General features: G+C 44.9%; 1 protein-coding gene across 1 annotated transcript; it reads right to left on the bottom strand.

Annotated features, from left to right (window-relative positions):
- Positions 1-1,310: 1,310 nt before the first annotated feature.
- On the bottom strand, positions 1,311-27,852 carry MAL (mal, T cell differentiation protein (MAL blood group)). The gene is made up of 4 exons (XM_079969086.1): positions 27,552-27,852; positions 4,482-4,649; positions 3,648-3,776; positions 1,311-1,711 (listed from the first exon to the last, which is right to left on the bottom strand). The coding sequence occupies exons 1-4, from the start codon at positions 27,636-27,638 to the stop codon at positions 1,637-1,639; spliced, it is 459 nt and encodes a 152-aa protein (XP_079825212.1). The 5' UTR covers positions 27,639-27,852; the 3' UTR covers positions 1,311-1,636.

A 27,852-nucleotide genomic window follows, 5' to 3' on the forward strand; every position in this document is an offset into this window, starting at 1 on the left:
TCACACACCCCTCTGTACAAGCAAGAGCCTTTATCAGAGTTCAGGGATATATTCCAAACAGGAAGAAACACTTGAGGTGTGAAGCAGGGACAGTGAGAAGAGTGTGGGCTGACATTGTGTTGTTGGCAGTTTTATTTTTGATCTCTTTCTCAATTTATTTATTCATTAAAATAAAATAAATCCCAGAGCAGGGAACAATATCAAAGTATACAGTACATCACCAGCACTGTACAATATTGTAAAACGTTGTCAGCCTGGATAGCTCAATTGGTTAGAGTGTGGTGCTGATAACGCCAAGGTTGCCGGTTCGATCCCTGTATGGTACAGCAGCATATATTCCTGTATTGCAAGGGGTTGGACTAGATGATCCTCAGGGTCCCTTCCTACTCTATGATTCTAGTAAGGGCGGTAGATCAAATCACAAAGCAACCCAACAATAGTGAAAAACACATCACTTGCCTGGGTAAAGATGTCAAAAAGATTCCTAAAAGCCACCATCCAGGATCAATGGTCCCTGGAGTGGAATTCATCATTTTCACAGCCACCGCATACTGGGTCAATGTTTTCGCAGAGCTATGCGCCATGACCCCTGGTTAGTCGCCAACCACTCAGACCCAACAGTCTATGGATGTCTATAGAAGAGCATTAGATGGTTTCATGGAAGATAAGGCTACCAATGGCTGGCAACAACCAGGTTCTGCCTCTGCTGTCAGAGGCATTTTGCCTCTGGATTCCACTTGCTGAGAATCACACGTCCTGTTGCACTTTTGGGCTCCCCAGAGGCATCTAGCTGGCCACTCTGAGAACAGCATGCTGTCATTTTACGTTCATCAGCATATATTTGAAGTCATGCTTTTCTGGTCCCAAGGCGCCTCACTTTCCTCTTACTTATATCGAACCGGCTTTTGCCATTTTGTTGCCCATTCACCCAGTTTTGGAGCTCTTTGCAATCTGCCTTTGTTTATCCCAGGGCTCATCAGCATGTCTGTCAGTCCCCACGTTTTATAGTCAAAGGTATGAGAGGTTCTTTTTTCATCCCTAGGAAAACCCGCTGTTTACTGCTGAATCGGAACAAACACCAATATGCAGAAAACCCGACTGATGTTTGTTCCAACTCAGCAGTAAACAGTGGGTTTTCCCAGGGGAAGCAGATGGACATCTTACACCCATGACTCAAAATCTTAGGACAAACGGAAGTGGATGAGCCCTCACATCAAATAATTCTGTGTCACCCATGAAGTTGGCCGCCTCAGACTGCTCATGCAGGAGGTGGGAAAACATTTTTTTTAGAAAAAGAGAACAGCAGACAATTTACTTGAAGCTTTTTATTGTACAAACCTTACCTCCATTTACATAAAAGACATTTTAATACAAATATATTTAATAGATATTCCCAGTTTCCTCGGTTCCACAAGCTATCTGAACAAGACTTGGGGAGGGAGTGGGGTGGGAGTTAAGCTAAAAAGAGATGCACAAGGATTTGTTTATTTTTTTGTCGGCATACAATAAAAGTACACTGTTGTGTATACAAATTTTCCAAAGAAAGACAATCCTTTAGATATACATAGAGAGTAACTGACCAAATACACCTGCAAAAATCAAATTTAAAAAGACATTCAAAGATTTGTTTATTTATTTAAGAGGACTTCCATCTCAGCAGCGAGAACACCATGTGGATCACATATGTCAATGTGACTGCATAGGCAAAAACCTAGAAGAGAAACAAAGAGGGTTCAGTGTGTTGATTTGCTAAAACTAGTTCATGAGCAATCCTGAGCATCTCTCCGTAATATCTTTTCCCACATTACTGTGTGTATTGCTGTGCTTGCTCTTGTCTCTTGCCCGGCCTACCTCAGGTATGCAGCCTTTGTTCCCCTGGGCCCTGCTAGGCCCTGCGTATGCATCACACCCGGCACTTATGGTACCCTATACAGGCATGATAGGGCAGCCATGATGGATCAAAATGGATGACATTGTGCCAGGACTGTGTCTCTCCTTTACAAGCGGCTTGGACCCTTCATGCCACTTTTCATAAGGTTCCTGGGGACTGTGGTGTTATGATTAGAACGGCAGAAAAGCAGCCATGCCACCTAAACTAGAGCGAGGCAGTAAATTGTCTTGGCAAAGACTGGAACTGTGTCACGGATCCCACTAAAAGAGCTGGGGTCCCAGTCGCTCCTAGTTTCTCCTCTCAGGTGGATTATGGTGATTCATAGCCCCATGTTTTAGGTGGGTCTCCTCATAACAACTGTAAAATTGACCAGTAGTGGGGCGGGTTAGAATTGGAAATGTCCAACCCCTTGGATTGATATCAAAGGTGTGTTGTTTTTTAAAGTTGTTTAAAAGGTATTTCTTCCTTTTTGGTTGCTATCTGCCTCGCTTTGTGAGCTTTGCTAAAGGACTTGTTATGTACTGAAGTTCTCACCCTGGGCCAGCAGGGGGATACTGTAGATAGTTATGCAAATGAAGGATCGAAAGTGACGTTCAGTGATTGGATAGTTTTAGAAAGTTGCTATAGTTACGTATTCTGGAGCTCTATATAAGCAGGCTGACTGAGCTCTTCAGTTCAGTTCTGTTCTGGCTTCTGAATAAACAAGAGCTGTATGAAGAATCGCTGTGTCGTCTGATATGTTCACCCACAACTTAACAGGACTAAGTGAGGACCCTGTTTACTGCCTTAAGATTGGCAACTATGAATTTTTATTGCTCTATGATGCTAGGGACTTTGATTTGTACAGGCATGCCAACTCTAGGGGGCAGAGGTTTTTATCAGCCCTCTCAATATTCTTTCTTAGGGGGCTCAGCCCCCAAATATTGAGGGGGCAGAGGAGACCGAACCACCAAACAAGGTCTAACCGGCCTGCACAGCATCTCCCAACCCCATGCAGGCTGGTGCAGACTTCCACTAGGCCAGGCCGGTCTGGCTTGCATGGCATTGGAAGACATGTGTGATGTCACGTGACCCATGGCATGTGTGATGTCACACACACGCCAGCCCCCCAATCATGGGGGGCAACCTGGCTCCTGTAGATTTGTAACACAACTAGATGGGCTGAGGGAGACTGGAGTTATATCATTTACTTTGATTGGTCACTTTGTCAATGCTGCTCTTTAATTCAATGTCACTTGTGAATCTATATGGTCCAAGCCCACCCAGTGAGCTTCATGGCTGAGTGGGGATTCAAACCCTGTTCTCCCAGGTCCTAGTCCACTACACCACACACTTGCATGCAAATGGAAACAAACATATAGGCAGCATATATTGTTTTCAGGTGCTTTCACGCATGTTTCACGGCAGAGGCAATTCATCCTTTGCCCCAGGGAAGGCAGTGATTCTTCTTTAAGAAGGCACTTGTCCTCTGCAGTTTTCACAAGTCATTTGGGCAAATCCATACCGTGATCAACTCCCGTCCGGAAACCAATGTCCCCACTGTGGAAGGACGTGTGGATCCAGAATTGGCCTCCACAGTCACTGACGGACTCATTGTTAAAACCATGTTTATGGAAGAAGATGATTAGATGATAGATGATAGATAGATAGATGATAGATATAGATGATAGATAGATAGATAGATAGATAGATAGATAGATAGATAGATAGATATACAGTGTGTCTGTGTGTATTGTAAGCGAGGACATATACTCACCACTGCTGCAATATCTATTTGGTAGTATTTAAAATGATCCGGATGAGATTTCACTAGATAGGTAGTATAGGCTTGCACAACTGACGCACTCAGGTAGAAGAGAGAAGCAATTACCTGGTAGAAAGCATCCTGGAAAAGAAAACAACACAAAGACCCTAAGACCAGCGCAATAGAAGGTGTCCCCACCGTATCCCTGTGCCAGAGAACACCTGACACTGGTGAGAAGTTTGTTTTGTTTAGTGGCAGTTTTATAGGATACGCTGCCATGACTAACAGCTTTAGAGGGAGAGTTTGTATCCAGGAGGAGAGGAATGCTGTATTCTGAGCAGAGTCGGTGCCATGCTTTTCAAAAGCATGCAAAGATCACGCACTTCTGGACAAGAATCTGCCAGGGCCTCTGAACTGGGCATGCCTCAGAACTAAATGGATGCCAAATCCAGAGCAGCGACTCCTATTAAGATTTGGCAGGTAGCCTCTGTGAGTGGGTACTTTGGGCTCTGTTTAAATGTATTTCTCATGGCATTCTAAGGCTGGTTCTAATATAATGAGAAGCACCCCCCAGTGCTCACACCCTGGCCCACACACTTCACAGCCGCAGGGAGGAGTTTAGAAGCACTGGCTTCCATTTTTACACAAAGCACAGTTTCTTGCTTTGTGTTTGAACACTGGAAACTGTAATTTGTTTAAACTCCAGTTTTATGGCACCCTTTTCCTCTGCTTATCCCACCAAAATTTAGATGATGTGACACCTGATGCATGGATAAATAGCACTGTATTTGGGGCTAGGGGGGTGGGAGAGTATACTGGTATTTTAATTTCTCCAAAGAGACTTACCACAGCAACCCAAGCTGACTTCCCTCCATGAGCGCCACACATATATAGGAACAAAAGCAATGTTGAAATTACAAAGCAAAACACTGAGACGAACATCACCCAGCCTTGACTCATTGGAATATAAACTTTCGTGGAAGCCACCAGGATCCAGACTAGGCCGCCGAAAACCTACAATAAAATGTAATAAAAGTAGTTCAGTCAGCAGCCCTTACAACGGTTAATCAGATCTGTTCTGGAAGACCTCAGTTTTTGTACAAATTACTTGGCTGGACAACTCCATCGCAAAATGCAGAGAAGTGCACATTTTGAAGGATGGCTGCGATTCAATTCACATATTGTTTTGGAAAGTGTGCTTTTCCTGGTTCTGGGAGACCAGGGGGCAGGAGAACACGTTGCAGCAGAAGAGGGAGATGTCTGTGCCTCTTCTCCAGCCAGACTCATCTCTGCCTCCCTCATCCTACCCTCCTGATTCAGTTTCTGCCCTTGTTTCTGAACTGCTCTCTGCCACAGACTCTCCCAGCTCACTAAACCCTGTTACCTCTTCAGCTTCTGACACCTCCTCCTCCCAGTCTTCTCCCTCTTTTCCCTCTGTCCACTCACTGTTGTCCCACCACCAATCCCCTGGCTCTGAACCTTCTTCCCCTGGGGGTTCCCTTGGGGGTTCCCCAGCTTGTGCTTCCCACAATTCCTCTGCATCCAACCAGTTTTGCAACAGCAATTTTGCTTCCCAGCTTTGACAATATAAGTACTGCTGGGCCCCTATCAACAAATGGCTTACTACTATTAGAAATCGAGGTTTGCTTGCCACCAATAGTTCCACGCTTCCCAGGAGCACTCAATACAACCCTAAAGTCCCCCTCCAACATGTTCACAGAGGAAATAGATATATTTCTTGTCAACGCCCCTCCTTTTAAAGCCATAGATCACTGTCCAAAGGCTCAGGTTTGCAGAATGCTAAAGATTAATTGGCTGCCGTAGTGAATTGCTTGTTTTTTATCCAGGCCTTTGAGAGGCAATGGTAGTCTGGTAAAATTTTAGGTTATTGGAGAAATCTGCTGCTGTATCTATACATTGATATCATAGAATCATAGAATTTCAAAGTTGGAATGTGGCCTAAGGGTCATCTAGTCCAAACTTATATATAATAAAAGAGATTTTAACAGTTGTTTTAGTTATTGTTATTATATGGATATTGTAATTTTATAGTGGTGTGTTTTTTTTAATGCTGTCAACCATCCTGGTATCTAAACGGATGGTTTAAAAATGGAATAAATAAATTGTAAACATTTAAAATAAAATAAAATTTTAATAAAATTTCAGTGTTGTTAGAAAGATCTTATATATAATCTGGAATAAATGCAACTCAAAACATATTCAGCAATAAAGGTGGAAATGGAATGAGATTAGTACACTAGTATTTGGTGTCCATTTGCATGTATACACACTCTCACTAAGATGCCTATGCAGAGCGGGAGAGAGAATTTTAATTTCTAGATTAAAATATGTTCTCAGTGCTTACAAAATGCCATATGCTTTTAGGTGCATAGATGTTCAAACCCAAGAGTGGCTGTTCCTCCTTCTCTTTCCCTCCCTCTCCATATGTGTGAGTTGAGCAGTTACTGTGCATAGCAACCAGCCATTGTGCACTTTCACCACGTCTCATGGTGAATGTGCACTTAATCCTTCCATTAAGAGGGAACTGTGCACATTTCCTGGTAAATATACATCTTTTCCTACAGCCCTTGGGAAATATGCATATATCAAATGAATTTTGTATATTCTCTGGTCATTCTGCATAATCCCCAATAGGCTGGTAAATGTGCACAACTAAGAGGGAACTGTGCACATTTCCTGGTAAATAAACATCTGTTCCTACAGACCTTGGGAAATAGGCATATATCAAATGAATTTTGTATATTCTCTGGTCATTCTGCATAATCCCCAATAGGCTGGTAAATGTGCACAACGGTCAATTGTTATGCGCATTAACCACTCAGTGGGTTGGTGCTGTTTTGGCTTCTGAAGGAACAGCACTCGGAGAACTGAGATTGCCATTAGCATTGACAGTGGTGTTGGTGATAAGTAAGAGGTACCAAGAGGGAAGTGTGAGAGTAGCGCCAGTAAGGCAAAAGGCAGCGCTCTGCTCCTGGCATCCCTCCAGCTGCTGGAGATTGCCACGCCTCTCCGTACAAATGTAACTATTCTTAGAACTAAAGGCACAATGCTGGGGTGGGGTGCCAAACATCCCCGGCCAGTGTGCATTGGAGGAGAGGACCAGTAATATCATAGCCAGGAGCTGCCCCTCCTTCCACAAACATATTGGCATGAAAGGACCTGGAACAGCTGCCCAGCCCAGCTTTCAAATGCTGCTCACCTTGCCATGCTCAGCTGGCAAACATACAGAAGCCCTGAACGAACATTGCCAGCCAGCAACCCAAAACGTTACGGCAAATCGACCAGAAGCCAACCTTTGCCTCTAACAATTTAATGCTACTTCACAAAATTTATGCACATCTTGATTGTTTACAAAAGAAATGCAACCAAAAAATGCAGAATATGTGGGGAGGGGGAGATGAAACTTAGAGATCTACACTAGCACCTGCTAATATTATGTCTTGTTCCTGTTAAATTTACAGGAGCCAGTAATAAGGTGACTGTCCTGTCTGGCCCCAATTTTGCCCATATTGCACAATAATATAGATGAAAGGAAATAAGATTCATTTTAGCCGCCAAAACCTTTGCTCTCTTGTTTCAGCATCACCTGACTCCTGATGTCTATATATATCACTGCCAATCTCTCGTAACAGCACATGTTAAAAAGGTGTGGTAGATTTATTTTCCTCTCAAGCTAGATTTGCGGTCATGATTTTTACCTCTGCGCTTTTTGCTTTGTTTTCAAACTAAGCCATCTTTCTGTCAGTTGCAGAACTTTCGCTCATATAAATTAGTCTTCTACCACATTTGTATAAGCAGGAAAAAAGATAATAGAAGATAAAGGATTCATTCTAGCAGATTCTCTAGTAACAATAGTTCTGTTAATGTTTTCAGTTTGAGATATAAATGAATGAAGATGAGATGGAACATTCTTGGGAGTGAAGAAAATTTAAAGCAGTTCAGGGCCAGGCAATTCCAAAGACAATGGGAAGACCTAAGAGTTAAGGATTTTGTTTTGGAAATTAAAGGAAATCTATTGTTTGGAACACACTGGGGAAGCTAATATTCCCAGATCAGGCTTTTGATGACATTAATAGTACCTTGTTAAAGAATGTAGAACTTAGTTCCTTTCTTTGTTATCTGTGACGCATATGCCCATCGGAAATCTCTAGAAATCTAGAGAAAATAATATACTGAATTAGCTTCCTCCGCCAGAACTTCTCTGGCTTTGGGGGCAGGAAAGCTCTTCTCTTTCTCATCGGGACAACTCAGAAATAGACTATTGGGTAAGACTCTTTAGGGAACAGCAAAATGCATCAAACAGCCTTAAAGTAAGACTTTTTAAATTTGCTTTTTGCAGTCTCTGTGTTGGCTATGTTCCCTCCTTTCACACCATGCCTTGTAATTATGTAAATATTGCTTGATTTTTCCTGAAATAAACTAGCTACATCTACGATCTTCTCTCAGATCTTTTTGATTTGAGAGTATATACTGTCAGAGTGCACAATGAGGCTCAGGCAGGTGTTTCGTGGGAGTTCTTACTTTTCCTAGTTAGCTTATAAAAACATAAGAAGAAATAGTGGAAGGGGGTCCATTAGGGGAAATGGGGTACTGCCTCACCAAACTCTGCCCTTAACCAGCCTCCACCTGCCTGCCTTCTTACATACACCCAGTATATTCCTCCCTATCAGTTTCCTTCTCCTTACTCTCAGTGTTACCACGATAGAACTCAATAGGGTCAAAACTAGAATCAGCCAGCTCTGACTGTCATTGACTCCAACTACAATTGGGTTCTAAGTCTTCTGCTCTACCAGTCTCTATGGGCACCAGCAACTACTGGAACCGATGGCCCATCTAGCCAGGCATCCTGTTATCATAGTGGCCAGAAGCCCGACCTGAGCACAACAGTACTCTCCCCAGTTATGATCCCCAGCAGTTGGTATTCAGAGGCATAATACCTCTGACAATGTATGTGGAGCATTGCCTTTGATGGCTTTATCCTCCGGGAATCTGCCCACTCCACATTAATCACCATCACTACTTCTTTGGGGACCGAATTCCAAAGCTGAACTATGTGCTGTGTGAAGAAGTACTTTCGATTGTCCATCCTGAATCTCCCAACATTCAGCTTTGTTGGATGTCCATGAGAGAGGGAGAAAAATACATCTCTACCAACTTTCTCTACACCATGCATAATAACTTGGTGTTACCTAAATACTGGAGGGTGGGGGGTGATGCTCTCCTAAGCAGGGCAGAAACTATAAAAACCAGGGCTTTAATTGACTATTCAAGCAGGTAGAGCTTTACAGCACAATGTCTGCTGAGAAGTAAGCTCTACTGAATTAAAGTATACTTACTCCCAGATAGGTGTTGTCAGGGACTCAGCGGGAGCGCAGGGAGGGGAGGAGATGGAGAGCGAGGGGGAGCAATCCGAGGGTAGCGTAGGAAAAGATGACAGCAGCCCGAGAGATTCCATGAGCCTCTCCAGCGAATCTGAAGATTCTCAGAAGGGGGCGCCTATGGCCAGGGCAAGGGGGGTCCCAAGGGGGACACCCCAGAAGCAAGGGGCCAGCGGGGACTCCCAGAGCAGCAGTTGGAAATCAGGACCAGCTTCCCCACCAGAGCGTAGTGGGGGGGAGGAGTCCCAGGTATCAGAGTCAACATATTCACCACCAGCGAGAGAAGATGAGGCAGGGTTGGCCACGCCTCCATCGGAGAGCGAGGGAACGGTCAAGAGGAAAGTTGCCGGCTGGGCGCGCGCGCCAAGTTCAAATGTACAGGCGAGCGGCACAGAAGGTAGCCCGGATAGGGAACCAGGTCCTAAAGCCCGCCGGAAGGAGGGGGAAGAATCAGGGGGGTCAGCGTCAGAGGGGTCCAGAAAGGATGAAACCCTAGCGGGCAGGAGGGCCCAGAGGAGAAAGGAACTTAGGAAGAGGTGGAGAAAGGGAGGGTCTTAAACTGGTGTGGAAGGGGCGGAGACTCAGACGGGACTTCGCCAGTCTAGGCTTTAAGACGTAGAGCTGCGCGCTGCGGCTTTGAAATGGAAACTAAACTTCAATAAAGACTTTTGTACATAACGACAGCCTGGCGTTGGTCCTCTGTGAGCTGGGACCTAGAGGCAGCTCTGACAGGTGTGTATAGGACTGCAGCATCAGTTGATTTAAAAGTGCTTCATATTAAGAGCACTGGATAGAAAGGTACTGATGGTGACAAGTCCCTTTTCACATACCCACATTCCAGAATTACTGCTAGGAGCAGATATCCTGTGATTGTCTAGATATTCTTGAATTCCCTCAGTCCCAGCCAGCATGACCAATGGTCAGGGTGATGGGAATTCTAGTCCAGCAACATCTGGACTTCTGGACACAGGCTGAACCCCCACCTCCAAGTGAAACAAAGCCTGTGTATTTCTTCATGTGCACATGCACACAAAATTATGTATCTGAAGAAGTGTGCATGCACACAAAAGCTCATACCAAGAACTAACTTAGTTGGTCTTTAAGGTGCTACTGGAAGGAATTTTTTTATTTTGTTTTGACACAAAATTACTGTCAGCTCACCATTTTCTCATCTCCGCCACTGTCTGCTTTTAGGCTGTAATACTTTTTCAGGAGCAATCAGGTCCATCTTGCTAATGTCATTCTAGCGCTGCCATACGTCTGGAATTTCCCAGACATAGCCGGGATTCGGCTGTCAAAAGCAGCGTCCAGAAATTTTCATTTCCTGGTTAAAATGTTTTGGGAAACCCGGATGTATGGCAACCCATGACGAAGTATCATTGGGGGGGTCGGCGCTATTTTTTTTTAAAAAAAGAAAAGCTCAAAAATGTTATTTTCTTTTTTTAGTGTTTTCAAAAAAGATCACCAGCTGTGGCCCAAAGAAGAAGAAAAAGCTCTACTCCTTTCCCCAAACAAACAAACAAATAGCTCATCAACTCTGGCAAAAGGAAAAAAAGCTGAACAACTTTTGTGTCCAGATTTTCACTTTTTTAAAAAATATGGCAACCCTAGTCATTCTGTACCACCTGGTAGCATCATAACAGCCTCCTGGATGAAGTGCCTGTCAACAACTCATCATGCCAACTGACCAAACAAACAAGTTGGCCTAGTTTCATTTTTGTTTTGCTAGTGTCTCATTGTCAGTTAAACAAAACACACATTTTAAAAGCGAGTAAGCATGGACTGCAAATTTGTTTTCGTTTTTGCCCCTCTCTTTATGCAGATGTGTGCACTGGAGAGAAGAGAAATGTTTCGGCTGTAAAGGCAAACCGGGAGCACAGGAAGGTGCCTGTTGGTTAATCTAACTCATGGCTGTCTGAGCGGACAACAGCAGCTCTTCAGAGTTCCAGGCACGGGTCTCTCCCAGCCGTACCTGGAGATGCCAAGGATTTAACCTGAGACCTTCTGCATACACAGCAGATGTTGTATCAGGGAGCTAAAGCCTTGCCCATTCATTCATTTAATAGTGTCACAGGCACAGCAGCCTCACAGCATTGGTCTAAAGGTGGCACCAGTTTCTTCTTTTTCCTAACTTCAGTTCTCAACATTTCCACATCAGTCTATCATTAAAAAACATACCTATTTCTATAAGCACTTTCCCCTGATATGCTACATGTTGCACAATAGTCTCACCAGATATGCATCTTCATGTACATCTCATGGTTGGCAAACTGCATTGCAAAACCCGGAGGGGGACATATTCCAAAGGGAAGTTGGAACTTAGTTCACATGTTGTTTCAATTAAATAGGCTCATATGTTGTTTCAATTAAATAGGCTCATATATTAGTTCACATGTTGTTTCAATTAAATAGGCTCATATATTAGTTCACATGTTGTGCCAATTAAATAGGCTCATATTAAAATAAAAATCACTCTGAATTTTTCTATGCAATGGGGGGGGGGGAGAGAGAGAGAATTTCAATAGGCAAACCTATTTAATTCACATTTTCTGAGACAATACGCAAATTCTCACTTCCTTCAAAATTCACACTTCACAATTTTGCAATGCAGTTCTCCAACCATGGAATGTGTACAGAAATGTATATTGGAGGGTAAAGTGTCCATTAAAAATACATATATTAGTGCAATATAATGCAAACAAATGCATTATATTTAACGGAAATTGCATACAAAATAGCATACAAAAATGTGTATATTAGGAGAAAATTGCACTAAAATTCAGATGGATTTTTGCGATGCCTTATTTATTTATTTATTTATTTATTTATTTATTTATTTATTTATTTATAAACCAAACTCACATGGAAATGTGGAGAACTGAATTTATTTAACTGGAAAAATGGAAAACAGAGAGAAACCAAAACTGATAAAGACTTGCCCATCCCTCACAATCAGCCAACAGCACCAGGCCCTGTCCTAAACCCCGCTCCACAGATCCATCCCAGGTACCGTTTTCAAGAGCTGACAAACTAACTAAATATGTAAAGTGCTTTCTTGTTTGTATGGAAACAGAAGCTGGCCCACCATTTCTCAGGTGAGGCAGAGCGCAGCAGCCCCAGGCAATGCAGGTTTTAAGTTTCTTTCCTGGTGAAGAGGGTTGGTTGTTTTTTAAAGCAACACAGTTGCTTTAAACACAGGGAGAAAGATTGTTTTCTGCTGCTCCAGAGAAGCAGCAATGGTTCCAAACTACAAGAAAGAAGATTCCACCTAAACATTAGGAAGAACTTCCTGACAGTGAGAACTGTTCGACAGTGGAATTTGCTGCCAAGGAGTGTGGTGGAGTCTCCTTCTTTGGAGGTCTTTAAGCAGAGGCTTGACAACCATATGTCAGGAGTGCTCTGATGGTGTTTCCTGCTTGGCAGGGGGTTGGACTCGATGCCCTTGTGGTCTCTTCCAACTCTATGATTCTATGACTCTATGACAGTAGAATATTTCATCAATGCTACTAAAATGTACCTCGATGGCTATTGAACTCTCTGCTCCCAAGTGGTCCTGAGTTTCTTGACCAGGGAGATGGCTTAATAGTTGGACAGGTGTGGGTACACTAGCTGGAGGAGGAACTAGCCCTACAGAGGCCAGACTTGTTGTCCCACGCAGCTTCCCGCAGCTTGCTGCCCTGAGGCAACTGTCTCATCTCACCTTATTAGGGGTTCAGCATTCTGTGACCACTGTGACTGCTTAGTCCTCATTAGACTGACTGGAACGTTCTCTCTCTACTTTAGAAGTACAGAAAAAACTTTAGAGAGGGAGCCCTCTACAACGTATGGGGCTACTCAAAGCCTACTGCTACCTCTCAGGGGCAGATGGGGTTCGTATAACTGGGAATGTAGTCCGTCTAGGAGAAGGAATACTCTGGACCTAAAATTCTGCTGCCTTGCAATTACTGTATTTTTTGCTCTATAAGACTCACTTTTTCCCTCCTAAAAAGTAAGGGGAAGTGTGTGTGCATCTTATGGAGCGAATGCAGGCTACGCAGCTAACCCAGAAGCCAGAACAGCAAGAGGGATTCCTGCTTTCACTGCACAGCGATCCCTCTTGCTGAGATTCAGAATATTCTGAGATTCAGAATATTTTTTTGATTGTTTTCCTCCTCCAAAAACTAGGTGTGTCTTGTGGTCTGGTGCGTCTTATAGAGCGAAAAATACAGTATACTCATTAATGAGAAAGAAGAAGAAAAAGAAGAGTTTGGATTTGATATCCCGCTTTATCACTACCCTAAGGAGTCTCAAAGCGGCTAACATTCTCCTTTCCCTTCCTCCCCCACAACAAACACTCTGTGAGATGAGTGGGGCTGAGGGACTTCAAAGAAGTGTGACTGGCCCAAGGTCACCCAGCAGCTGCATGTGGAAGAGCGGGGACGAGAACCCGGTTCACCAGATTACAAATTTACCACTCTTAACCACCACACCACACTGGCTCTCGGAAAGGCTTTGGGAGTAAACCCCAAGGAAAAATCTGAACATGGAGAAGAAAAGGCTAAGGAGTAAACCCTACACAAAGCCGAAGTAGTTGGGTGGTGCCTTGTACGCCTCCTTCCGGCAACTCCTGCAGCCAAGCTGGTGCCGAATGTGTTGCTCTGCTTTCCTTTAGACCCCATCAGCGAGCCTTGTCATCTGGGCAGTCTAAGACCTCCATGCACACTGCCCAGGCTTGCACCCCAATGCGGTCATTTCAGTGCTGCTAATGCAGCAAAAACAACACAGGAGGCAGCAGATACGAATCACTAGTCTCTGCAGCCACAGCAGGCGCTGTGATTCTCCAGCAGTTTGACTTTACCCCTGGAGGCGCACTCCATTGCCTTTCGAGACAGACGGGTGCCGACGACTGCTACCTCCCTCTCACGTGTGAATCATCAGCAATGGGAGCAACTACTGAACATCTGAAACATGCATGTAGAAGGGGAGTGGCATCAAGACGGGAGCTCCTCCTCTTCACTTTACACGTGTTCCTTATAACAGCATAGGAGCTGCCTTTTGCTGAATTAGACCACTGATCTAGTTCAGTATTGTCTACATACCAGTGTTTCCCAAACTTAGGTCTCCAGCTGTTTTTGGACTAGAACTCCCATCATCCCTGGCCACTGGTCCTGCTGGCTAGGGATGATGGGAGTTGTAGTCCGAAAACAGCTGGAGATCCAAATTTGGGAAACACTTGCCTATATTGACTGAGTGGAAGTGGCTCTTCAGTGTTTCAGGCAGGGGACTTCCTAGACCTAGGTGGAGATACTGGGGGTTGAACCAAGCACTATCTGCATGCAAAACAGATGCTCTGCCACTGAACTATGGCCCTTATCCCTCGGGGTAGCCAACATGAACCCATCCCTCAATAGAAAGGGACCCCTGACCATTAGGTCCAGTCGTGACCGACTCTGGGGTTGCGGCACTCATCTCGCTTTATTGGCCGAGGGAGCCGGCGTACAGCTTCCGGGTCATTTGGCCAGCATGACTAAGCCGCTTCTGGCAAACCAGAGCAGCGCATGGAAATGCCGTTTACCTTCCCGCCGGAGCGGTACCTATTTATCTACTTGCACTTTGACGTGCTTTCGAACTGCTAGGTTGGCAGGAGCAGGGGCTGAGCAACGGGAGCTCACCCTGTCGCGGGGATTCGAACCACCAACCTTCTGATCGGCAAGTCCTAGGCTCTGTGGTTTAACCCACAGCGCCACCCACGTCCCCTCCGTCCCTCAATAATACTGGGCTACAATTTCCATCATCCCTGGCTATTGGCCATGCTGACTGAGGATCATGGGAGTTGAGCCCACCACCAATATATGGAAGCCACCACGTTGTCTACCTCTTGCATCCTAACATTTGTAGAGATGCCCCTGGAACACGTACAGTTGCACACATGGAGGAGATGCCATCCACATGATTTAGAGGCGTGTTAAGGATGCAGTTCATAATTACTGAGGGTTCGATCCTCTTTAGAAGTTAATTCTGGGCAGCAGGGATGGGGAGAGAAGTTGGTTCCCTTCCCACCCCCCGGAGAGGAATCATTGCTGAATACATTCAAGCAGCAGCTATTTTTAAACCACATGCAAATCCATTGCGGAGGAATCTGCAATGGTCAATTTATCAACACATTACCCGAGAAGCCAGCGCAAGGCAGAGCAAATGCAGAGTTAATGAATACTGCAGGCAGAAAGGCACCCCCAGCCGTGGGCAGCAGCTGAGAGAGAGGGAGGAAACTCAGGGAAACCCTTGGTGTGGAAATGGGGAAATAACAAAGAACGTTCCTTTTCCTTTCTTCCTTTTGTGAGGTGCTGAAGGGTAAAGGCAATGTCTGTTGGTTCCAAGACAATGTTGCTTTTGTTGTTGGAATTAGTCTGACGGTCTCAAGAGACAATGGAGTGTACCTCCAGGGGTGACGTCAAACCACAAAGGTGCCCTTCCCAGGATGGAAGCCTGTGCAGTGAGTGTGGAGGTTCTGGGCTGCCCAGATGACAAGACTCGCTGATGGGGTCTAAAGGAAAGCAGAGCAATACATTTGGCACCAGCTTGGCTGCAGGAGTTGCCGGAAGGAGGCATAGAAGACGCCATCCAGCTGCCTTAGGGACTTCACTCAGGATTTGTGCTGGGATTACTCCTTAAAGCCTTTTCTTGTCTCGAAGATGTTCTGCAAGGCAGGTTTAGGATCACAGTTTTCCTTCTCCTAGATAGACTACCTTCCCAGGCTCACAAGCCCCATCGGCCCCTTCCAAGACAGTACATAATTAAGATCAGCCTTTGCCAACCAGGTGCCCTCCAGATGTTTTGGACCACAACTCCCATCAGCCCCAGTCTGAAACATCTGGAGGGCACCAGGTTGGTGGAAGCTAGGTAAGAGCATCCAGATCCCCCTGCCCTGATTCACTGGGCTTCTGTGTGCAGGAAAACAGTCTTCAGAAGGACATCCTGATCACACCATACATCTTGTTTTAGAAGATGATAGAAGAGGAGAACCCAGGGCTGCTGTTCTTCTAGATCAGGGTTTCCCAAACTTAGATCTCCAGCTGTTTTTGGACTACAACTCCCATCATCCCTGGCTAGCAGGACCAGTGGTCAGGGATGATGAATTATGGGCACCATGTCCTTTTGCACCTTAAGAGTGACAGTCTTATTACAGCATAAGCCTTTGTGGCTGCAGATGCTCTACCTGAAGGTTTCCTGTAGTGCCTTCCCCAACCTAGTGCCCTCCAGAAGTTGCTAGACTACAGCTCCCATCATCCATTACCATTGGCCATGCTCCTTGGGGCTGATGGGTCCTGCAGGCCAACCTATCTGGAGGGTAGCAGGCTGGCAAAGCCTGGCCTAGGCAACAATAAATTCTTTTTAGTATTTTATGGTCCCGAGGGCTCTTTCATGTTACAGACGCTCCATGTTATGGTATGAATTTGTATCCCATTCTAGAGCTTCCCTGTGACCGTAGCACCTCTTCTTGTGCAACACTGTGCTTTGACTCAACACACAAACTGGACTGGGCTGCTTTCCCCCAGCTACGTGCTGCATTTGGAAACTTCTGAGTGACGTGGTATGACAAGAATGACTGGTGTCAAATGCTGGGACAACTCTCTGGGTTATAGGGAAACAAGCATAATATCTGCTGCAGGGCATGTTGCTAGATCATGGGCAGGTTGATTCATTTGCTAGCAATGAATACGTCAGACCAGAAGCGTAGGAAGGGGGGGGGGGTGCAGGGCTACAGGCTGCCCTGGGTGTCATCACTGAGGGGGGGGGTGACAAAATGGCAAAAATATCTGTGTGTGTTTTTTTTTAAAAAAGGGCTCACAACACTTTGGGGGGGGGGAATAACTCCCGCATCAACTGCACCCCCTTCGTACGCCACTGGTAGCTAGGTGAGGCGGGGGGCACTGTGTGTCACACTGTGGGGCCCACAGCGTGCCTGAGTCATGCGTCTCTCCTGAGGAAGAGGCTGCCTGCAAGCTCCATGCTGCTTTTTCTTTTCTTTTTTTTCCTTTTTGGAATATTTATTGAATTTTAGAACAATTAATGATACAAATCTCATTCATCATTTTATTTACAATTATTCTCCTTCCCCTCCTCTGGACTTCCCTCAACTCCCCCTCTGCTGAGTTATTTAGTTTTATTTATTGTATCCTGCTCTCCCGACACAAAAATAAAAACCCTTATCATTTCTCTAAAATATCTGTTACTCAAATGAAGTTGTGATAGTTTATTCAAATCCCACCAGTGAATCCAGTCCATTCTGTTGTTTCTGCAAATAAACTGTAAATGGTTCCCAGACTCTTTTGAAGTCCTTTTTGTCCTCTCGTAGTTTGTCTGTTAACTTAGCCAGTTCTGCATAGTTCATCAGCTTTTCTTGCCATTGTTCCTTTGATGGAATTTCTTCCATCTTCCAGTATTGTGCAATCAAGATTCTTGCCGTTGTTGTAGCATACATAAATAATGTCCATTTTTCTTTTGGTAGCTCTTGATTTGAGATTCCTAACAAAAAGGCTTCAGGGTGTTTGACAAAATTCATTTTAAACATTTTTTTTTCAATTCATTGTATATCATTTCCCAATTTTTTTTAATGCATTTGCATTCCCACCACATATGACAATATGTTCTTTCCTTTTCCTTACATCTCCACCGCACTGCTTTTCATGTGGGGCTTGCGTCTGCTCACCACCTCAGCCACCCTACAGCTGAGGGGGAGGAGGCGGAGAGGCTCCATGTAGCGTGCCCTGCCTTGGCTCGCCCGCCCCCATGGGCAGCTTGCCCCACCCCCAGCTGCAGGACGCACTTGCAGCACCAGGCACCCAAGTGGCTAGCTAAGTTGCTGCTTCACACAGGCATACAAAGTTCTCTTAGAAATGGGCATAGGTTGCTTGACACTGGCACATTCTTCCCCAGCTTAGGCATGCAGCCAAATCTCCTAATTCAATGGGTGTCTGGGATGTCACGAAGTATGACTGTTCAACAGTGGAATGGACTTCCTTGGAAGGTGGTGGACTCCACTGGAGGTTCTTAAGCAGAGTTTGATGGCCATCTCACATGGATGCTTTCATTGAGATTCCTGCATTACAGTGGACTAGAATTTTACGATTCCATGATGAGTGCAGTGAGGAGGGTAGAATCAGGACAGAATGACATATGGCAAGGTGAACAGGAGCTTCCCAAGACATTTCTGGGCAATGCTATATACGTTTGGGGGATTTGCGAGAAAATTCAGTGAGTGGAAGCTTCTTCTGAAACAAAGGTCGCTTCATTGATGGAGGTCTCTGGAACAGGAGGAGTAGGGAACCTTTGGTTCTCCAGATGTTTATCGAATCATAGAACTGTACAGTTGGAAGGGATCCCAAGGGTCATCCAACCCCCTGTATTGAAGGAATCTCAGCTAAAGCATCCCTGACAGATGGCCATTCAACCTCTGCATAAAAACATCCAATGGTGGAGAGTTCACACCCTCTGAAGGAAGAATGTTCCACTGTCAAACAGTTGTTACTGTCAGAAAGTTCTTCCTGATGTTTAGTCTGACTCTCCTTTCTTGTAATTTGAAGCCATGGGTTTGAGTCCTGCCCTCAACAGCAGGAGAGAGAGAAAAGCTTGCTGTATCGTCCATGTGACTGTCCTTGAGATATTTGAAGATGGCTATCATATCTCTTCTCAGTCTCCTCTTTTGGATCCCAACTTGATCAAGCATGGAGAATAGCCAGAATTGAATTTGAATTCAAATTCAAATAAGAATTGAATTCCATCAAAATCTGGAGGGCCACCAGGTAGCTACTGCAAGCTTAAACTTTTTGTTTTACTCTGTGAATTCTCTGGTGCAACCACTCTGTCCCGGAGGCCATTTTGTCCCCTGTTTTTATGCCAACTAAGCTATGAGGCCAGAAAATGGTGCTTCCTCACTAGGCTTGAGCTTCTCCCCTCTCCTATAACTTCACACGTGGCCACATTAAGATGTTCAACCAGAGCCTCATTTAGAGATTGAGAATTTAAGAAGAGCTGTGCTGGATCAGACCAAAAGCCTATATAAATGAGCATCCTGATTCCTACTGTTTCCAGTCAGATGACCATGGAAGCCCAAAACAGCCCTCTTATATATGGGTTTCCCAGCAACCTGCATTAAGAGCCATGCTGTCTCTGCCAGTGAAGTCAACAAAGCTTCCTCATGACTAGTAGCCACAGATAGTCTTATCCTCCACGAATTTGTCTAGTCCCCTTTTTAAACCTTCCCAGCTGGTGGCAAATCACATTATTTGCTTTTCTGCTGTGTGAAGAGCGACTTCCTTTTCTCTGTCGTGAATTTCCCACCATTCATCTTTATTTGATGGCCCCAGGTTCTAGCAATATGGGAAAGGGAGAAAAAACTTCCTCCACCTGCTTTTCCATGGACTCAGCTACATTGGCAAAGAAAAAGCACTTTGCATGTGTTGTCTATGCATTGTAACACTGTGCTGTGGAGTTCCGTTTTTGCCAACCTGATTTCTCATACAAATCTGTTATGATTAAATGGGCACAAGACGTTGGACATAATATTATGATGGCTGACTGGGAACAGTTATGGACCACAGGTATGAAATTCACGGCATGTAATGCCTTAAGAGAGAATATAATGAAAATGATATACAGGTGGTACATGACACCAGTCAAGCTTGCAAAAATCTATCATTTGCCCGATAATAAATGTTGGAAATGTAAAGAGACCGAAGGTACATTCTTTCACCTCTGGTGGACGTGCCCAAGGATTAAGACTTTCTGGGAGATGATCTATAATGAAATGAAAAAGGTATTTAAATATACCTTTCTGAAGAAACCAGAGGCCTTTCTCCTGGGCATGGTCGGCCAATTGGTGCCAAAGAAGGACAGAACTTTCTTTATGTATGCTACAACAGCAGCAAGAATACTTATTGCAAAGTACTGGAAGACACATGAATTACCCACCCGGGAAGAATGGCAGATGAAGGTGATGGACTACATGGAACTCGTGGAAATGACTGGCAGAATCCGAGACCAGGGAGAAGAGTCAGTGGAGGAAGATTGGAAGAAATTTAAAGACTATTTACAGAAACATTGTAAAATTAATAACTGTTAGAAGGATGTTGGAATAATTATATGATTTTAGCAGGAATGAGGAATGATATAAAGGATTTGGGAATAACTGACTGTTAATTGGTGAAAGGAGGAAAAGTAAAGTTACATTATATTAAGATAATTTACAGGACTAAAATTTTAAAAGAGGGAAAGGATTTGCTGAAATGGATAACTGACCTAGAATACAAAAAAGGGAGGTGTGAGGAGGTCAAGGAAATAAGCTAATGAAAGATAAGTATTGAGGAGATTTGATATATTTTTCTTTGTGTTTTTGTTTTTGTTTAATGGATTTTATTTTTCTGTTTTTTATATTGTGATGTGTTGTTTTGTTTTTGTTTAATGTGGTATTTTTACTTTTTTCTTTCTGTAACCTTTGAAATTTTAATAAATATTATTTTTTTAAAAAAAAAAAAGTTTAAAGGTAAAGGTAAAGGGACCCGTGACCATTAGGTCCAGTCTTGGCCGACTCTGGGGTTGTGGCACTCATCTCACTTTATTGGCCGAGGGAGCCAGCGTACAGCTTCTGGGTCATGTGGCCAGCATAACTAAGCCGCTTCTGGCAAACCAGAGCAGCGCACAGAAACGCCGTTTACCTTCCCGCCGGAGCGGTACCTATTTATTTACTTGCACTTTGACGTGCTTTTGAATTGCTAGGTTGGCAGGAGCAGGGACCGAGCAACGGGAGCTCACCCTGTCACGGGGATTCGAACCGCCGACCTTCTGATCAGCAAGCGCTAGGCTCTGTGGTTTAACCCACAGCGCAACCCGCATTCCTTCATACAAAGTTTACAACACATTTAACTGAAACGCTTCTTTGATATGTCCAGAATCAGCCCGTGTATAATCTCACACACCTCTTATCACATTCTGTCTCAGTCTCCTTTTCCCTAAACTAAAAAAATCCAAATGCAGTAGCTTTCCCTCATAAGGGAGTTGCTCCACCCCACCCCACCCCTGATCATTTTTGGTTGCCATTTCCCAGCTCCGCAATATCCTTTCTGAGGTGAGGAGACCACAACTGTACAACATACCGTTCCAAGTGTGGTCAAACGCCACAAATTTGTATAAAGGCCTTGAGATATTGGAAGTTAGATTTTTTGCCACCTTTCCTTCATGAACCCTCCCGCGGAATTTGCCTTCTTCACAGCTGCCTCACACTGGACACTGCCCTTTTCATTCAGCTGCACACCACAATCCCAATATCCCTTCCTGGGTTAGCTGGCCGGGGACAGAGACAGAGGTCCCTGAGGGAGGGCTTCACAGTTACGCAAGGGATGGGCAACCCCCCCAACCCTTTCAACTGCTTTCTAATATTTTTCTTCTTCTTTTTACATGCTGCAGGCGGGCGACTGGAATCTCTGTTCCCTGGCAGGCAGCCTGGTTTAACAGGTTTCTGGCAACCACTGCACAACGCAGAGCAACCGGGCCATTAATCCTCCTTTCCCCTCCCCTCCAGCTCTGGAGCCACTGGGTTCTCCTCTCTCCCTCGCCACCACCCTCTGCTTAATCTCCCCTCCCTATCAGATTCTCTGCTATTGTGTCAACTGGGTGGGAAGTTGATTTTAAGCTGCAAAATTTATGCACCCATTCCCTAATCTTTCCTTGGGTGGGCAACACCTGCGCCAGCTTTAGTTCTTGCTATCTCCACAATAGGGCTCCGCTGTATTTTATCAGTTTGCTTAAGAGAGGGAAACAGAACTGGGTGTGCTGGGACCTTTGGGCTGTTGCAACAGGTACACAGATTGGTCATCTTTTTGCTCTTACCCTCCAGAAAGTCTCTCTTGCCCTTTCTCTCTCTCCAGGATGGGTGTTGCTGTGCATTTCGTACATTCCAGAGACACCTTTGTTCTCAGAACTTTCCCAAGTTCACTAGCTAGGGTCCTATAAACAATGTTGGACTACAACTCCCATCATCCCTGGCCATATAGGCCATGCTGGCTAGGACTCATGGGAGTTGTAGTCCAGCAACACCTGGAAGGCCCCAGGTTATATAGGAAGATGTAATAGAGACATGGGGGGACACCCCCATGACCTAAGGCAGACATAAAACTCTTCACCCATTTGGCACAGATCTTTCCTCCCTCCAGCCAATCTCCCTTTCTCAGAAAAGGCAGACCCGTTTTGAGTTTGCTTTTAGCTCTGCATTCCTTTCTCTGTCTATTGTGTGGGGCTCTCAAGCCATAAAAACCATTTAAGAGGTCATTAAAATAGATTTACAGGATTGCCAGGATGATAACTAGATTTGTTTTGCCCTCCAGAAATGCATTGTAACCTCTTGGTCCCTTTCCCATCTTCCTACATGTAACAAAAGTAAAGTGGAGCAATCAAATGTACAGTCCTCAGAGGGTGCGATCCTGGTCCTTCTAAGTAAAAGACACTGGGGCTGCATCAAATGCTGGTTTGGCCTTACCCACTCGGCTGATTGCTGGCAATGTGCATTAGAAAATAGGGGAGGTTGGAGGCATGGGAGTAGACATGGAGGGGCAGGGATGGACAGCTGCCCCCCATAATAAATAAAAATCAATAAAAAATACATAGCTCACTGAGGTTCTGCCCCCTCCCCCTATAAAAGGCCTGGCTACGCCCATGCTTGGAGGGTCTGTATGCATAGATGCAAATTTCAAAATAATTGCTCTCATTTAAATAGAAACACAATACATTGCATCACAGTAGGGAAAACTGTGTCCAGATAATGTGTTTGCTTCCTTCTTTAGGTGTTTCTGTCCTTAAATCAGATTAGGGCTGGGTAATCCTTCAGAATAGAGGACTGCCCTCCAGTCGTCCTACAAATGGAGGACTCTGCAAAGGAGTGCACACGTCCATTTGACAGCAAGATCACGCCCCAAAGCAGCGTAGAAATGCCCTACTTTACTCTTGCAGTGCAAAGCTAGGGTTAGGGTGGCTGTATTTAAAAAAAAAGGAAAAACAAACACAGAAGTCACTTAGACAATTGTGCAAAAACAGAGGGAGGTGCTCACCCAAGATGGCAGCTTCCAATCAGAAAACACACAAAAACCCAATTTCTGCATGCTGTCCAGATGTTAAAGGTCCAGGTGCTGTCCGCAGAGGTGACAACATTAAGCAGATATTCCACTAGCCCATCCCAACCCTTAGCAACCCAAGAGAAAAGCCCTGGCAAAGGTGCTGGAATTTCCCCAAAGTTTAACCTGTTGTAGCAGTAGCCAAGCGGATCTGCTGGTGAGGGACTCCTCCAATGAAAGGAATGGCTAAACACTGTGCTGACTTGGTGGTTAGAGCCAAACTAGATGTGACATAGGACTTCTGCAGAGAGAGCTCCCGAAGTCTGATCTTCCAGCCCCTTGGCTTAGACCAAAGATCTCCATCTATTCAACTCAGTCTCACCAGCTGTTGACAGCAGGTTCAATGGAGGAATCCCTTTCTTTTCATTTTACTTTTTATGGCCATACAAACTTTAAATAATAATAGAAATATTATCAAGGATAGCAAATAATGCCACACATCCTGCTATATAAACCATTCAGTATTCCTAAGATAAAGGTAAAGGTAAAGGTACCCCTGCCCATACGGGCCAGTCTTGACAGACTCTGGGGTTGTGCGCCCATCTCACTCAAGAGGCCAGGGGCCAGCGCTGTCCGGAGACACTTCCGGGTCACGTGGCCAGCGTGACATGGCTGCTCTGGCCAGAGCCAGAGCCAGAGCCAGAGCCGCACACGGAAACGCCGTTTACCTTCCCGCTGGTAAGCGGTCCCTATTTATCTACTTGCACCCGGAGGTGCTTTCGAACTGCTAGGTTGGCAGGCGCTGGGACCGAGCAGCGGGAGCACACCCCGCCGCAGGGATTCGAACCGCCGACCTTTCGATCGGCAAGCCCTAGGCGCTGAGGCTTTAACCCACAGCGCCACCTGCGTCCCATATTCCTAAGATATATTAATGCAAAACCTTTGATATCATAGTTCACCTTCTCTCTTTAAAAAAATGTATGTTTAACTAGGGTTTGCCACCCTTGCTGCCTCTGCTCACCAACCCCACATACTCATTTGGCAATTGCCGCTTCCCCCCCAACTCCCCCCCCCAACTATTACACACTTCACCCACCCCTTAACAGGTTGTCCCAAGCATTTCTGCCACCCCTCCTGCAAAAAGCCAAGCCTGCGTCAAGGTTTAACAGAGCTTGCTAAACTGCTGGGTGAAGCACCTACCTTCCTCCATTAAACCTCTCTGTGGTCACATTTAACAGAGCCCTCCGACAGGGGTAGCAACTTGAATAAAATATTTGGGGGGGGGGCAGGTAAGGCTCACCACCATAATCGATCACAAGACATGCACAAGACAAGCACACACACTATTTGAAAGGCAATGCTCATCCACTATGGGGTGTGTGGTCCCCTCAAATATTTTATTGGCAAGGAGGGCAGAAAGGACCTAGGCCTCTAGGAGTTGGCCCTTATGCCCTCCATTTCTCAAAGAAATACAAATTTAGTTCCTTAAACCAATATACAAATTACCGGTACCTCTGAAATCATAGCATAAACAATATCAAACAATATACAGTACAGCTTGTAAAAGAAAACGTAGATACATATGCAAATCCATTTCCTTTTAGTAGCAAGCAATCTGTTATGCCTAGTTTCTTTATATACATATGTAAGATGGTTGGATTCCATTCATTCATTTCCTCTCTTATCATTTTATATGGGGGAGGGTTTGTTTTAAGGGCCAAAGCAGACGTGACAATAATCACACAACTAGCATTCCTGTGTGGTTATTTGTCATATCTAAAATGGCCTTAAATTGGACAGCGGTGGGGGATCAGTATGAGGGCAAATTGTTAGACCTCCACACATATACCTTGGCTCTACCCCAAACCATACATGGACCTTTTATAGCTGAAAAGGTGCCAAATAATGAATAAACAATCATGTATTGTTTAAACCACATCCGGTGGCTGCAACAGAGGTAGGCACATAGAACTGTGTACAGACTTTACCTTTAAAGCACACTGCTCAAAGAATTCTGGACACTGTAGTGTGTTAAGGATCCCCAGGAATTGCAGCTCAGGGTGTGTGTGTGGTCAACTACAGTACCCTGAATTCTTGAAGGGAAAGAAAGTGCTCTGAATGTGTTTTAAAGGTATAGTGTATTAGCAGCCTTGATAAGAGGCACAAATGTTTAGGTAAAATAACAGGCAGATGTAATGAGCTCTTCAAGCAGTCCTGGGGCTCCCATTCAGCTGAGCTCCCGTACCTCAGACATGTAACACAACAGATCAAAAATCAATAGCTGCGACCTTTCCACTTTGGTGCCAAAATCTCCGCCTGTTTCACACTGCTCAAGGCCCAAGTAGAACCCAACTGTTCAGCTGTAATAGATAATGTGTTGGAATCTCAGGTTTAAAGTCTCCCTCAGCCATGAAGCTCACTGGCTGACCAATCACACACTCTCCTCCTAAGCTACCTCACAGGGTTGTCGTGATGATGAATGAAAGAGAGAACGCCACTCTGAGCATCTTGAAAGAAGGGCTAGATGACAGTGCAATAAACACTTTTCTGGCATGGAAAGTTCTGGAAAGGGAGCATTGTCCCCTAAGTCTGCAATAGCCATGTTCTTCATTGAACTCAATGAGGCTAATATTAGAGGATTGAACTGTAAATTAAGCTAGCTACTGTAAGAGCTGAATGAGTTGCCATTCCTGCTTAACCCCTCACTATCACTTAAGTCTCTTCCAAACTTGAGCATTCATTAATTCTTGTTTGCTTGCACAAAATTTGCAGGTAGGTGATACAATATCCATTATTATTGAGCGTTTGTTCCAATTAGTTTGTGGGGAGGTTATATGACATCACCTCAGCAATCCACACTTTCCGATGCATTTCCATACCCTCCAACATTTCTCCGATCAAAATAGGGACGTCCCATTCCATAATGAAAATTTTACTATTTATACCCCACACGTCTTATTGGGTTGCCCCAGCACTCTGGGAAGCTTCCAACATATATGAAAACATAATAAAACATTAAACATTTAAAAAAAATCTTCCCTATACAGGATTGCCTTCAGACGGCTCAGGGGTTGGATAACTCCATAGCTGCCAACACTTCTCCAATGAAAATAGGGACATCCTAAGGAAAATGGCGCTGTGGGTTAAAGCCTCAGCGCCTAGGGCTTGCCGATCGAAAGGTCGGCGGTTCGAATCCCTGCGGCGGGGTGCGCTCCCGCTGCTCGGTCCCAGCGCCTGCCAACCTAGCAGTTCGGAAGCACCTCCGGGTGCAAGTAGATAAATAGGGACCGCTTACCAGCGGGAAGGTAAACGGCGTTTCCGTGTGCGGCTCTGGCTCGCCAGAGCAGCGATGTCATGCTGGCCACGTGACCCGGAAGTGTCTCCGGACAGCGCTGGCCCCCGGCCTCTTGAGTGAGATGGGCGCACAACCCCAGAGTCTGTCAAGACTGGCCCGTACGGGCAGGGGTACCTTTACCTTTACCTTTACCTAAGGAAAATAGGGACATCCCAGGATCAAATCCGAAACCGGAACACTTGGAACATCTGCATTTACCAGCACTTTCCTAACCACAAAACATGGTTGTTATTGTTGCGCAACAAAACTGTGGTTTTTTTAGCAACAGCACAAATCCCCTTTTATTGTGCATTCTGAATTTGCCAGCAATTAACTGGATCCCGCCTGCAAAATAGCAATGGACAGAAGCAGTCTTAATTCTCTGCCATTTTTCTAGCTCTACACTGCCCAAACCTTTGCATTTGCACCATGGGTGTTTATCCACATGAGAAGTAGAGTAACTGAGTAACCTGCCAGTTCTCTTCATACCAGAGAGTAACACACCATGCCTTCCCAGTAAGCTGCATGCTCAGCAGACCTTGAAGATTTGCTCTACTGCATAGGCCACCAGTTCACCTGACTAATTAGCTGCTTGAATGCTACACACACCTGCACGAGGTACACCTGTTTCCACGCACGGATTTGTGCGGCAGTGTATAACCTTGAAGGTCAAATAACTTAGCATGTTCTCAGAATTAAAATATATATGTGCACAGAAAAAAAGCAAAACATTTAGAAGCAGAATTTAAACACCTCAAATCCCATCAACATCTGGTTTGGGGGGTAATATCTTGCCCAGTTCTCCTTTTAAAATATTTGATAACCAATCTAATTTGCTGTTTTTAAAGAAGGGGATCATAGTGAAAAGTAAATGTTCCAGTAAATGAGAGAACAAGGGGGAGAGCTAACCAAACCTGGGGGGAAAATCTTGAAATTTTGCTCAGAAAGTCACTAAAAAGCAGAAGCCACAATCCCGAGACACACAAGGGTGAAATGCCTTGTTTGATACAGCCGGACTTTCCTCCAAGTAAATGTTCCTAGGTTTGCACTGGAATGTCCTAGCTACCAGGTTCTGTTTTTAACAGCGGAAAATCATACTTACAAATTCAGGAATGGCCAGAATATCAGGGAAAGTAGCCAGGACCTTCATGCCGCTGGGTAAACTGGAACCGGTGGTTGTTGAAGACATATTTCTGGTTCGCTTCCCTTCCAAAACTCACCACGCACACGTCCTCACCCTTCCAAGCCAAATGCTCTTTCCCTGTGCTCTTCTGGAGCAGCTGAGTTCTTAACCTTTTCCCTATGTTAATGCTGCCCTCCCTCCAGGTAAGGAGCTCAGCATAGGTGTGGCCAGCTTAGCAGAAGGACCTGCCTCTTCTTCTGTTTTTGTGCCTGGGGAGGAG

The sequence above is a fragment of the Podarcis cretensis genome (genome assembly GCF_951804945.1).
Source record: "Podarcis cretensis genome assembly, chromosome: 3".
In the NCBI taxonomy this organism is placed as follows: domain Eukaryota; kingdom Metazoa; phylum Chordata; class Lepidosauria; order Squamata; family Lacertidae; genus Podarcis; species Podarcis cretensis.

What these genes read in the sequence shown, in the direction of transcription:
- MAL (XM_079969086.1), bottom strand. Translation starts at nt 27,638, where the DNA reads ATGTCTTCAACAACCACCGGTTCCAGTTTACCCAGCGGCATGAAGGTC. An exon ending in AGTCAGCTTGGGTTGCTGTG is followed by an intron (nt 3,777 to 4,481) that starts GTAAGTCTCTTT and finishes TTTCTTTTCCAG; the next exon opens with GATGCTTTCTACCAGGTAAT. An exon ending in AAATAGATATTGCAGCAGTG is followed by an intron (nt 1,712 to 3,647) that starts GTGAGTATATGT and finishes TTTCTCTTCTAG; the next exon opens with GTTTTTGCCTATGCAGTCAC.